The 13,046-nt window shown below is 39.7% G+C and overlaps 1 protein-coding gene across 1 annotated transcript in view; it reads left to right on the top strand.

Moving 5' to 3' along the window:
• Nucleotides 1–13,046, top strand: part of LOC133613882 (uncharacterized) — a 74,698-nt gene that overhangs the window by 22,088 nt on the left and 39,564 nt on the right. Inside the window, exon 6 of the mRNA XM_061971756.2 lies at nt 6,472–6,608. Within this exon, the coding sequence (XP_061827740.2) occupies nt 6,472–6,608 (137 nt within the window). The remainder of the gene's footprint in view (nt 1–6,471; nt 6,609–13,046) is intronic.

Here is a 13,046-nt window from a genome sequence, read left to right as displayed (position 1 = left end):
AACTGTCTATTGCGGTTACGTTAAATTAAAACTGTTTATTGCGGTTACATTATATTTAAAACTGTCTACTGCAGTTACGTTAAATTAAAACTGTCTATTGCGGTTACGTTAAATTAAAACTGTCTATTGCGGTTACATTATATTTAAAACTGTCTACTGCGGTTACGTTAAATTAAAACTGTCTATTGCGGTTACGTTAAATTAAAACTGTCTATTGCGGTTACGTTAAATTAAAACTGTCTATTGCGGTTACGTTAAATTAAAACTGTCTATTGCGGTTACATTATTATTAAAACTGTCTTTTGCGGTTACGTCATAATTAAAACTGTCTATTGCGGTTACGTTCAATTAAAACTGTCTATTGCGGTTACGTTAAATTAAAACTGTCTATTGCGGTTACGTTATTATTAAAACTGTCTTTTGCGGTTACGTTATAATTAAAACTGTCTATTGCGGTTACGTTAAATTAAAACTGTCTATTGCGGTTACGTTAAATTAAAACTGTCTATTGCGGTTACATTATATTTAAAACTGTCTACTGCGGTTACGTTAAATTAAAACTGTCTATTGCGGTTACGTTAAATTAAAACTGTCTATTGCGGTTACGTTAAATTAAAACTGTCTATTGCGGTTACGTTATTATTAAAACTGTCTATTGCGGTTACGTTATAATTAAAACTGTCTATTGCGGTTACGTTAAATTAAAACTGTCTATTGCGGTTACGTTAAATTAAAACTGTCTATTGCGGTTACGTTAAATTAAAACTGTCTATTGCGGTTACGTTATTATTAGAACTGTCTTTTGCGGTTACGTTATAATTAAAACTGTCTATTGCGGTTATGTTAAATTAAAACTGTCTATTGCGGTTACGTTAAATTAAAACTGTCTATTGCGGTTACGTTAAATTAAAACTGTCTATTGCGGTAACGTTATTATTAAAACTGTCTTTTGCGGTTACGTTATAATTATAACTGTCTTTTGCGGTTACGTTATAATTAAAACTGTCTATTGCGGTTATGTTATAATTAAAACTGTCTTTTGCGGTTATGTTATAATTAAAACTGTCTATTGCAGTTACCGGTACTTGATAATTAAAACTGAATAATGTAAACTCACTACACCGGTATGTTTTAGTGCTTTCATAGCCAGTGTACTGACATATATAAGTAAGAACTTTGCACTACTTTATATTAGAAATGGCAACAGCGGAGCATGAATGTCACATAACAAGAAGGTAGAGAAAAAGAAGAAGCTTATCGACTACGGTGTCGACACGTAGTGCAAGGGCGGACGCGCGCAAATTTTCAGGACTTATGCAGATCCCAAATACAGATCAGCAGGTACCAGAAGGTAAGAAAAGTTGCTTTGGCATAATATTGCAAAACAAAACGCCTGATAATGTCTTACCTTATACACACGCCATAATAATAATACTCCTATGTTGAAGCTCAGTACAATCCAACAAGCGGTGTGGCTTCATAGCTTACCGAAGTCCTACTAAAACATGTTGATAGGTTTTTGTGCGCCGTGTGTAATGCTCTATATTTTCAATGGAACATATAAAATGTTGGTGTTTACTTGAGTCAAATTGCAGTCTAAACATTTTCTTATGTCTGACTACCATCATATTGCAGTCTACACGTGTCTCGTATGTGTGACTGCCATCATATTGCAGTCTACACGTATCTCGTATGTGTGACTACCATCAACTGGTCACACTTATCATTTCACCATGTACCAGATAAAAAAAGCTTCAAGGTCGGTAAGTACAACCAAAATTATTGCGTACATTAGGCGCACCGGGTTATAAGGCGAGAAAATTAAAGGATTTTAAGTGCGCCTTGTAGTCTGAAAAATTCGGTACTTAAATTAATGTTTTTTAAATGTTAATATCGCCGACGATCACCCTCTTTTAATAGTAGAGACCGAAATCGTTATCACAATTAAGGCTTAGTTGGCCACATGCGTGGACAGCACCTTTTAGCTCTTATTTCCTAAATTGTGTACACTACTGAATTGGGGTCTTATGGCCGCTTATGTGGACACTTATGCTGCCATCTGGTGGTGTCAGAAGAGTATAACATACAATGGAATTTGGGGGGAAAAAGTGTAAAAAGAAGAATTAGCATGTCACTAAACATGAAGTACACATTTGTGTACTTATGGACTAAGTACATCATATAAAAAGATGATTCTTAATTTTTATTCTAATTAGGGTCCAATAAGCCCAAATAGCAAAGAGAAATAAAAAAAAGCATGAAAAAAACAGCTTCGGCCTTAAGAGGTTAAAATTCGATTAATTGTGCAGCCCTGAATTCAGTGTTAAAATGTAAGTGGGAAAGTTGGGCCCGAGGACAAAAAGGTTAAAGGGGAACATTATCACCAGACCTATGTAAGCGTCAATATATACCTTGATGTTGCAGAAAAAAGACCATATATTTTTTTAACCGATTTCCGAACTCTAAATTGGTGAATTTTGGCGAATTAAACGCCTTTCTATTATTCGCTCTCGGAGCAATGCTGTCACAACGTGACGTCACATCGGGAAGCAATCCGCCATTTTCTCACTTTCGTCGGTGTGTTGTCGGAGGGTGTAACAACACGAACAGGGACAAATTCAAGTTGCACCAGTGGCCCAAAGATGCAAAAGTGGCAAGAAATTGGACGAAATTTGTTCAAAATACGAGGCTGTGGGGAAAGCCGACGAAATGGTCAGTCGTTTGTTCCGCACACTTTACCGACGAAAGCTATGCTACGACAGAGATGGCAAGAATGTGTGGATATCCTGCGACACTCAAAGCAGATGCTGACATCAACTCCAAAACTGGACAGATCAGCTTTCAGGAAAAGAGAGCGGATGAGGGTATGCCTACAGAATATATTAATTGATGAAAACTTTATTCATTACTCGCGGTTTTACGTAAATTATTATACATAAACTGTGTTTACCAATAATTTAGCTTAAAAACATTTATTTTTTTCAATCATTCGAGTACATTCGGGTAGTCTTGTGTAATGCAGTATTTTGTGTCTATTTAGGTATGGTTAACCTGAGTGCTGAAATCGTGGAAAAATATATGTTCTCATACCTGCCAACTACTCCGGTTTTCCCGTAATTAGTACGGTTTTCATCAACCTATTCCGGGTTACGGTTGTAGTGATAAAAAATACGGTTTTTCATTAATTAAAAAAAAAATTTTTTTTTAAGTTTTATTCACGAAATCGTGTAACAACAATGACAATCGACACTGCTTCCCGTAACTTCCTATCGAGCCATTCCGAATGCCATGCGCGAGGCTATTTATAGCACCGCTGCCAAGCACGAGGCCATTGTTTCCAAACGAGCGAAGGATCATGGAGTCAGCCGGAGAAAAATCGCATACGAGTCTTAAACCGAAAAGAAAACTGCAGTCATTCCGTGAAGAATATTCAAAAGCCTATCCGGGAATAATTATCCGTTCCAAAAAGGGTGAAAACTACGCGAATTGCACCTTGTGCAGACAAGATTTTTCGATCGGACACGGAGGAATTAGCGATGTAAAAGACCACGTTGGGACAAAAAAACACAAGTCTAATGCCGTTGCTAGCGATACAAGTGGAAAACTTTCAACGTTTTTCGTCGCCCAAACAGATTCTTTGGATGTGATAAATGCCGAAGTTTTATTTACGGAGGCAATAATTGAGCAAACAAAAAGGTAATGACACCAATTTTATCTATTGGAATAGTTTAGTACTGTTATACTGTTAAAAGTGTTTATACTATTTATGCTTTCAAGTCCAAGGTGAAGAAATCTTGTTAAATGTTGACAGCATAACTACCAAAATACAGAAGTATGTCCTTAATATTTTTGCAGTGCTATTTCTGTTGAAAAGTTCAAATGATTACATTAGAGATGTGATGTGCCACTTTTCAAGTGTCTGATGGCTTAAATTAATTTTCATTAATTTTTCATATTTTGAATTCTTTTGAAAGGCTTACAAAAAAACTACATTTGAATTGTAATTCCATGCTATTGACAGGACTATTAATTTTAATGAAGTTAGCTTACCATGTTTACAGTATGATAATTGTGATAGAAATGTGAATTTTAGGCACAGAATATTTTTTACAATTGAACAAGGCAGTAGATTATACAAGCTTGGACAGAAAGTTAATAATGACACCAATTCTTTTTTTTAATGGAATTGTTTAGTACTGTTTTACCATTTGTTTACTGTAAAAAGTGTTTATACTGTTTATACTTTCAATTAACAAATTGAAGTCTTGTGAAAGGTTGACAGGATAACTGGCATTAACTGTCAAAATAATTTCAAACTTTTGAAGTTAGCTTACAGAATAAACATGTCAATCAACCCATATGATTTTTGCTGTAATATTTTTGTTTTGAAAAGTCACTATGACTGATAGAAAAGTGATGGTTTTAGCAACATTTTAACCTGTCTGAATGCTAATAATCATTTTGCGTCGGGGGGCGAAGGAACCCCCCACCAGGACTTTGTCCTGGACCTACCGGGGCCTGCGGCCCCTGGACCCTGGCTACTAGGTTTTTCTGATTTCAAAAGTTGGCAGGTATGTGTTCTTAGCGCGCCTGAAATGGGCTGTCTGCACTCTCAAAGTGCATGTTGTTTCCAAATGTATTTCATATGCTGTAAACCGAGTTCATAGTTGTTAGTTTCCTTTAATGCCAAACAAACACATACCAATCATTGGTTAGAAGGCGATCGCCGAATTTGTCCTCGCTTTCTCCCGTGTCGCTGGCTGTCGTGTCGTTTTCGTCGGTTTCGCTTGCATACGGTTCAAACCGATATGGCTCAATAGCTTCGGTTTCTTCTTCAATTTCGTTTTCGCTACCTGCCTCCACACTACAACCATCCGTTTCAATACATGCGTAATCTGTTGAATCGCTTAAGCCGCTGAAATCCGAGTCTGAATCCGAGATAATGTCGCTATAGCTTGCTGTTCTATCCGCCATGTTTGTTTTTATTGGCATCACTATGTGACGTCACAGGAAAATGGACGGGTGTATATAACGATGGTTAAAATCAGGCACTTTGAAGCTTTTTTTAGGGATATTGCGTGATGGGTAAAATTTTGAAAAAAACTTCGAAAAATAAAATAAGCCACTGGGAACTGATTTTTAATGGTTTTAACCCAGGGGTTGGCAACCTTTACCAGTCAAAGAGCCATTTTGACCAGTTTCGCAAATTATAGAAACCAATGGGAGCCGAAAAAATGTTTTTAAATAACACTGCATGCAAAGTTTTCTTTTTGCTTTGTGCCATATATAAACCAGGGGTCTCAGACACGCTGCCCACACCCTTATATGGAATATGAAAGCTGGTGCGGCACGCGGGTTTTAAATGAATGGCGCTTGTCAGCGTCATGCGTGCCGTGATGGTACAGCATATAGCACCCACTACAACCAGCGTGCCTGATCAGCCACACGTTGTATGGGGCTTCCGCTTGCTCACGTAGGTGACAGCAAGGCATACTTGTTCAACAACCACACAGGTTACACTGACGGTGGCGGTATAAAAAAAAAACTATAACACTCTTACTAATAATGCGCCACACTGTGAACCCACACCAAACAAGAATGACAAACACATTTCGGGAAAACATCTGCACAGTAACACAACATAAACACAACAGGACAAATACCCAGAATCCCATGCAGCCCTAACTCTTCCGGGATACATTATACACCCCCGCTACCAAACCCCGCCCACCTCAACCGACGCACAGAGGGGGGGGGCGTTTGGTGGTAGCAGGAGTGTATAATGTAGCCCGGAAGAGTCAGGGCTGCATGGGATTCTGGGTGTTTGTTCTGTTGTGTTTATGTTGTGTTAAGGTGCAGATGTTCTCCCGAAATGTGTTTGTCATTCTTGTTTGGTTTTGGTTCAAAGTGTGGCGCATTATTAGTAAGAGTGTTAAAGTTGTTTTATATGGTCACCGTCAGTGTAACCTGTGTGGCTGTTGACAAAGTATGCCTTGCTGTCACGTACGTGTGCAAGCAGAAGATGTATAATGTATAACAAGTGTTGGGCTGGCACGCTGTTAATACAGATTGTAGAGAGCGCCAAATGTTGTATCATCATGGCACGCCCTTATTATAGCTGTAAGGGTGAAAATCGGTGAATATTAATCCCGCGAGTTTTCTGCGAGAGGCACTGAAATCCGGAAGTTTCACGGGAAAAGTGGGGGGTTCAGCAAGTAAGCTGCTGAGCCGCATCAGAGTGATCAAAGAGCCGCATGCGGCTCCGGAGCCGCGGGTTGCCGACCCCTGTTTTAACCCTTCTGAAATTGTGATTATGTTCCTTCTTCTTTTATGTAGAAAAATATCATAGTAAGACCCCTTCAACACAACGAAAACTCAAAATGCACCCAAATATGGGATACATTGAAAGCTATGTGAAGTATTAGCGATGTATTTTGATTTGTTCGTGTAAAATGAAATGTTCCTGTTCAGATGGCAAAGCTCGATGGCCGCGATGCCGTGGAGATCATCTGCAACACGGAGCGAGTTGAAAAAGAGGAGCTCCTTTTGTCGTTATGCAAAGCCTTCCTTGCCCAGCAGTTACACGGCGGAGACATGTACTACACGTGGTAAGCACTTTTCTAAAAGGTCTTCTTTTCGGGAGTGCACTCTTCTTTGTTTAAGTACACCGGAACCTGATGCTGTTTTACCGTATTTTCCGCACCATAAGGCGCCCTGGGTTAAAAGCCGCGCCTTCAATGAACGGCATATTTCAAAACTTTGTCCACCTATAAGCCGCCCCATGTTGTAAGCCGCATCTAACTGCGCTAAAGGAATGTCAAAAAAACAGTCAGATAGGTCAGTCAAACTTTAATAATATATTAAAAACCAGCGTTCTAACAACTCTGTTCACTCCCAAAATGTACGCAAATGTGCAATCACAAACATACATATATCAACATACAGAGCTGCGTGAAAAAAGCCACCCGGCCTCTTCGCGTAAACTTAAACTTACCTTAACCACTCGCTCATCTTTTCTTCATCCATCCCTTCGAGTTAGCTTTTATGATGACGCCGGCTGGAAAGGTCTCTTTTGGCAAGGTCTTCCTTTTGAATATCACCATGGGTGGAAGTTTCTGGCCATTAGCATGGCAAGCTAGAACCACAGTGAAGGATGACTTCTCATTCCCTGTGGTGCGAATATTCACCGTACGTGCTCCTGTTGTATCCAGTGCGGTTCACAGGAATATCAGTTGCTGTGAAATAGTAATCCGTGTGCGGATGGAGAGATTGCGTCTTTTCATGAACCGGATCCTTGTCGCTTTGTAGGAGCCATTTTGTGGTCTTTACAGATGTAAACACACAAAGGAAATGAAACGTACGGTGATATCCGCGCGCTTTTTCTTCTTCTACGTGGGCGGGTGGTTGCTTACAGTAGAAGAAGAAGCGCTTCCTGTTCTATGGGGGCGGGTGCTTACCTTGGCGGTTGCTTGCGTAGAAGAAGAAGCGCTTCCTGTTCTACCGGGAAAAAAGATGGCGGCTGTTTACCGAAGTTGCGAGACCTAAACTTTATGAAAATGAATCTTAATATTTATCCATATATAAAGCGCACCGGGTTAAAAGGCGCACTGTCAGCTTTTGAGTAAATTTGTGGTTTTTAGGTGCGGCTAATAGTGCGGAAAATACGGTACTCTGAAAATAATTCCCAGCAAACCTCCATTTACGACAGGCCATGTTTTCTGTAATATTTGGCCATTCCTGACTGTCACGCAAGTGTAAAAACTAAGAAAACCAGTGCATAATGAAAAATGACAAATAATGACTAACGAGCCAGGGGGGGAAAGACTTAGTCACACTTTTTAAGATTTAGGATTGTTTTGTCCAGTTTCAAAAAAAGGTGTTAACTATTTGAACATGTGTATCATCTTTTTAGAACCACTTTACTATGTGTCAGATGTGTTCATCACATTTGCAGAGTGTCACTGCCACCTCCAGGCGGTTTCAGATATTGCTGCAAGCGTTAAAGAGGACATGTGATTCATTTTCTTTTTGACTTATGTTACAATGTTGGATAATTCTTCTATACAGTAACAAAATGTCCCAAAAAGTCATAGTACATACATTTTGGAGGTCTTTGTTTGCGTTTATTTGCAGTCTGGCTACATTGTGACATCACAGCGAGGTGGAAGCACTTGTTTAGACATTGGGTAAAGCTCTCAGCCAGAGGGAGGAAGCTCCTAATGTTGTGACCGGGTGAATCTATATAATGTTCATGAAGTTAATTTTCGACTGTGTCTGAAAAAAAATTGTGGCAATGATTTCTAGAGCAGTGTACTTGTTAATAATTTATTTATGTGTGTGAGTGAGTGAGTGAGTGAGAGTGTGAGAAAGAGATATAGATAGATAGATAACATGTGTATGTATGTATATATATATATATATATATATATATATATATATATATATATATATATGTATATATATATATATATATATATGTATATATATATATATATGTATATACATACAGTATATATATATATATATATATATATATATATATATATATATATATATATATATATATATATATATATACAAACCCCGTTTCCATATGAGTTGGGAAATTGTGTTAGATGTAAATATAAACGGAATACAATGATTTGCAAATCATTTTCAACCCATATTCAGTTGAATATGCTACAAAGACAACATATTTGATGTTCAAACTGATAAACTGATTTTTTTTTGTGCAAATAATCATTAACTTTAGAATTTGATGCCAGCAACACGTGACAAAGAAGTTGGGAAAGGTGGCAATAAATACTGATAAAGTTGAGGAATGCTCATCAAACACTTATTTGGAACATCCCACAGGTGTGCAGGCTAATTGGGAACAGGTGGGTGCCATGATTGGGTATAAATACAGCTTCCAAAAAAATGCTCAGTCCTTTACAAGAAAGGATGGGGCGAGGTACACCCCTTTGTCCACAACTGCGTGAGCAAATAGTCAAACAGTTTAAGAACAACGTTTCTCAAAGTGCAATTGCAAGAAATGTAGGGATTTCAACATCTACGGTCCATAATATCATCAAAAGGTTCAGAGAATCTGGAGAAATCACTCCACGTAAGCGGCATGGCCAGAAACCAACATTGAATGACCGTGACCTTCGATCCCTCAGACGGCACTGTATCAAAAACCGACATCAATCTCTAAAGGATATCACCACATGGGCTCAGGAACACTTCAGAAAACCACTGTCACTAAATACAGTTGGTCGCTACATCTGTAAGTGCAAGTTAAAGCTCTACTATGCAAAGCGAAAGCCATTTATCAACAACATCCAGAAACGCCGCCGGCTTCTCTGGGCCCGAGATCATCTAAGATGGACTCATGCAAAGTGGAAAAGTGTTCTGTGGTCGGACGAGTCCACATTTCAAATGGTTTTTGGAAATATTTGACCTTGTGTCATCCGGACCAAAGGGGAAGCAAACCATCCAGACTGTTATCGACGCAAAGTTCAAAAGCCAGCATGTGTGATGGTATGGGGGTGCATTAGTGCACAAGGCATGGGTAACTTACACATCTGTGAAGGCACCATTAATGCTGAAAGGTACATACAGGTTTTGGAACAACATATGCTGCCATCTAAGCGCCGTCTTTTTCATGGACTTATTTCAGCAAGACAATGTCAAGCCACATTCAGCACGTGTTACAACAGCGTGGCTTCATAAAAAAAGAGTGCGGGTACTTTCCTGGCCCCCCTGCAGTCCAGACCTGTCTCCCATCGAAAATGTGTAGCGCATTATGAAGCGTAAAATACGACAGCGGAGACCCCGGACTGTTGAACGACTGAAGCTCTACATAAAACGAGAATGGGAAATAATTCCACTTTCAAAGCTTCAACAATTAGTTTCCTCAGTTCCCAATCGTTTACTGAGTGTTGTTAAAAGAAAAGGCCATGTAACACCGAGGTGAACATGCCCTTTCCCAACTACTTTGGCTCGTGTTGCAGCCATGAAATTCTAAGTTAATTATTATTTGCAAAAAAAAATAAAGTTGATGAGTTTGAACATCAAATATGTTGTCTTTGTAGTGCATTCAATTGAATATGGGTTGAAAAGGATTTGCAAATCATTGTATTCCGTTTATATTTACATCTCACACAATTTCCCAACTTATATGGAAACGGGGTTTGTATATATATATGTATATATATATATATATATATATATATATATATATATATATATATATATATATATATATATATATATATATATATATATATATACAGTGGGGCAAAAAAGTATTTAGTCAGCCACCAATTGTGCAAGTTCTCCCACTTAAAATGATGACAGAGGTCTGTAATTTTCATCATAGGTACACTTCAACTGTGAGAGACAGAATGTGAAAAAAAAATCCAGGAATTGACATTGTAGGAATTTTAAAGAATTGATTTGTAAATTATGGTGGAAAATAAGTATTTGGTCACTTCAAACAAGGAAGATCTCTGGCTCTCACAGACCTGTAACTTCTTCTTTAAGAAGCTCTTCTGTCCTCCACTTGTTACCTGTATTAATGGCACCTGTTTGAACTTGTTATCTGTATAAAAGACACCTGTATAAAAGACACCTGTCCACAGCCTCAAACAGTCAGACTCCAAACTCCACTATGGCCAAGACCAAAGAGCTGTCAAAGGACACCAGGAAAAGAATTGTAGACCTGCACCAGACTGTGAAGAGTGAATCTACAATAGGCAAGCAGCTTGGTGTGAAAAAATCAACTGTGGGAGCAATTATCAGAAAATGGAAGACATACAAGACCACTGATAATCTCCCTCGATCTGGGGCTCCACGCAAGATCTCATCCCGTGGGTTCAAAATGATCATGAGAACGGTGAGCAAAAATCCCAGAACTACACGGGGGACCTGGTGAATGACCTGCAGAGAGCTGGGACCAAAGTAACAAAGGTTACCATCAGTAACACACTACGCCGACAGGGAATCAAATCCTGCAGTGCCAGACGTGTCCCCCTGCTTAAGCCAGTGCATGTCCAGGCCCGTCTGAAGTTTGCCAGAGAGCACATGGATGATACAGCAGAGGATTGGGAGAATGTCATGTGGTCAGATGAAACCAAAATAGAACTTTTTGGTATAAACTCAACTCGTCGTGTTTGGAGGAAGAAGAATACTGAGTTGCATCCCAAGAACACCATACCTACTGTGAAGCATGGGGGTGGAAACATCATGCTTTGGGGCTGTTTTTCTTCTAAAGGGACAGGCCGACTGATCTGTGTTAAGGAAAGAATGAATGGAGCCATGTATCCTGAGATTTTGAGCCAAAACCTCCTTCCATCAGTGAGAGCTTTGAAGATGAAACATGGCAGAGTCTTCCAGCATGACTATGATCCCAAACACACCGACCGGGCAACGAAGGAGTGGCTCCGTAAGAAGCATTTGAAAGTCCTGGAGTGGCCTAGCCAGTCTCCAGACCTCAACTCCATAGAAAATATGTGGAGGGAGTTGAAAGTCCGTGTTGCTCGGCGACAGCCCCAAAACATCACTGCTCTCGAGAAGATCTGCATGGAGGAATGGGCCAAAATACCAGCTACTGTGTGTGCAAACCTGGTAAAGACCTATAGTAATCGTTTGACCTCTGTTATTGCCAACAAAGGTTATATTACAAAGTATTGAGTTGAATTTTTGTTATTGACCAAATACTTATTTTCCACCATAATTTACAAATAAATTCTTTAAAATTCCTACAATGTGAATTCCTGGATTTTTTTTTCACAATCTGTCTCTCACAGTTGAAGTGTACCTATGATGAAAATTACAGACCTCTGTCATCATTTTAAGTGGGAGAACTTGCACAATTGGTGGCTGACTAAATACTTATTTGCCCCACTGTTTTCTATATACACACATATATATATATATATATACACACACATATATATATATATATATATATATATATATATATATATATATATATATATATATATGTGTGTATATATATATATATATATATATACCGGTATATATATTAGAGATGCGCGGATAGGCAATTTATCTCATCCGCAACCGCGTCAGAAAGTCGTCAACCATCCGCCATCCACCCGATGTAACGTTTGATCTGAACTGCATCCGCCCGCCATCCGCCCGTTGTTATATATCTAATATTAATTAAAAAAAAAAAAAAGGGTGAAAACTACGCGAATTGCACCTTGTGCAGACAAGATTTTTCGATCGGACACGGAGGAATTAGCGATGTAAAAGACCACGTTGGGACAAAAAAACACAAGTCTAATGCCGTTGCTAGCGATACAAGTGGAAAACTTTCAACGTTTTTCGTCGCCCAAACAGATTCTTTGGATGTGATAAATGCCGAAGTTTTATTTACGGAGGCAATAATTGAGCATGGACTTCCAATCGCACTGGCTGATCACATGGGACAGTTAATAATGTAATGCAACCTTTAAAAATCATTACGCGGTGATCGCGATCCCAAAAATAAACTTTTCTTGCATGATAATGTCCAGAAAAATTCGCTTTATATTACTATAGAGTCCTTTTAACGAATGAGTTTGATGGTTTATCACAAACCTTAAATGAAATTCCATGGCCACTGTCCTGCTCTCTATATCAACCAGGGTGAGCCCCACCCCTTTCGTGAGCGCACTGAGCGCGGAGTGACCCCTTTTACGCGCCCCCGGCAACAGGGGTGGCAAGCAGGTAAGCTGCGCGGGCGGAGCGCGCGGAGTGACCCATGTTACGAGCCCCCGGCCACGGGGGTGGCGGGCAGGTAAGCTGCTTACCTGCTGCGCGTGACGCCGGCCGCGTCGAAAGCGGACGAGGCGGGGTGTCGGTGCGGTGGGCGCGGTAGTGACCCTGGACGTGCGTCAGGCCCTTCTCGCGGATCGCCTCAGCTACGGCTCCCGGTGGGGCCCTCTCGGGGGAAGGGGCCTCGGTCCCGGACCCCGGCGAGGCGTCGGGGGCCTTCTCCGCTCCGTAAAAGTGTCCATCTCTTTTTTTTTTTTTCTTCTGTTGTGGCATATGCA

The sequence above is a fragment of the Nerophis lumbriciformis genome, linkage group LG13 (genome assembly GCF_033978685.3).
Source record: "Nerophis lumbriciformis linkage group LG13, RoL_Nlum_v2.1, whole genome shotgun sequence".
NCBI lineage: Eukaryota > Metazoa > Chordata > Actinopteri > Syngnathiformes > Syngnathidae > Nerophis > Nerophis lumbriciformis.
Note: the sequence above shows the minus strand (reverse complement) of the source record. Positions and strands in the feature narration are given on the sequence as shown.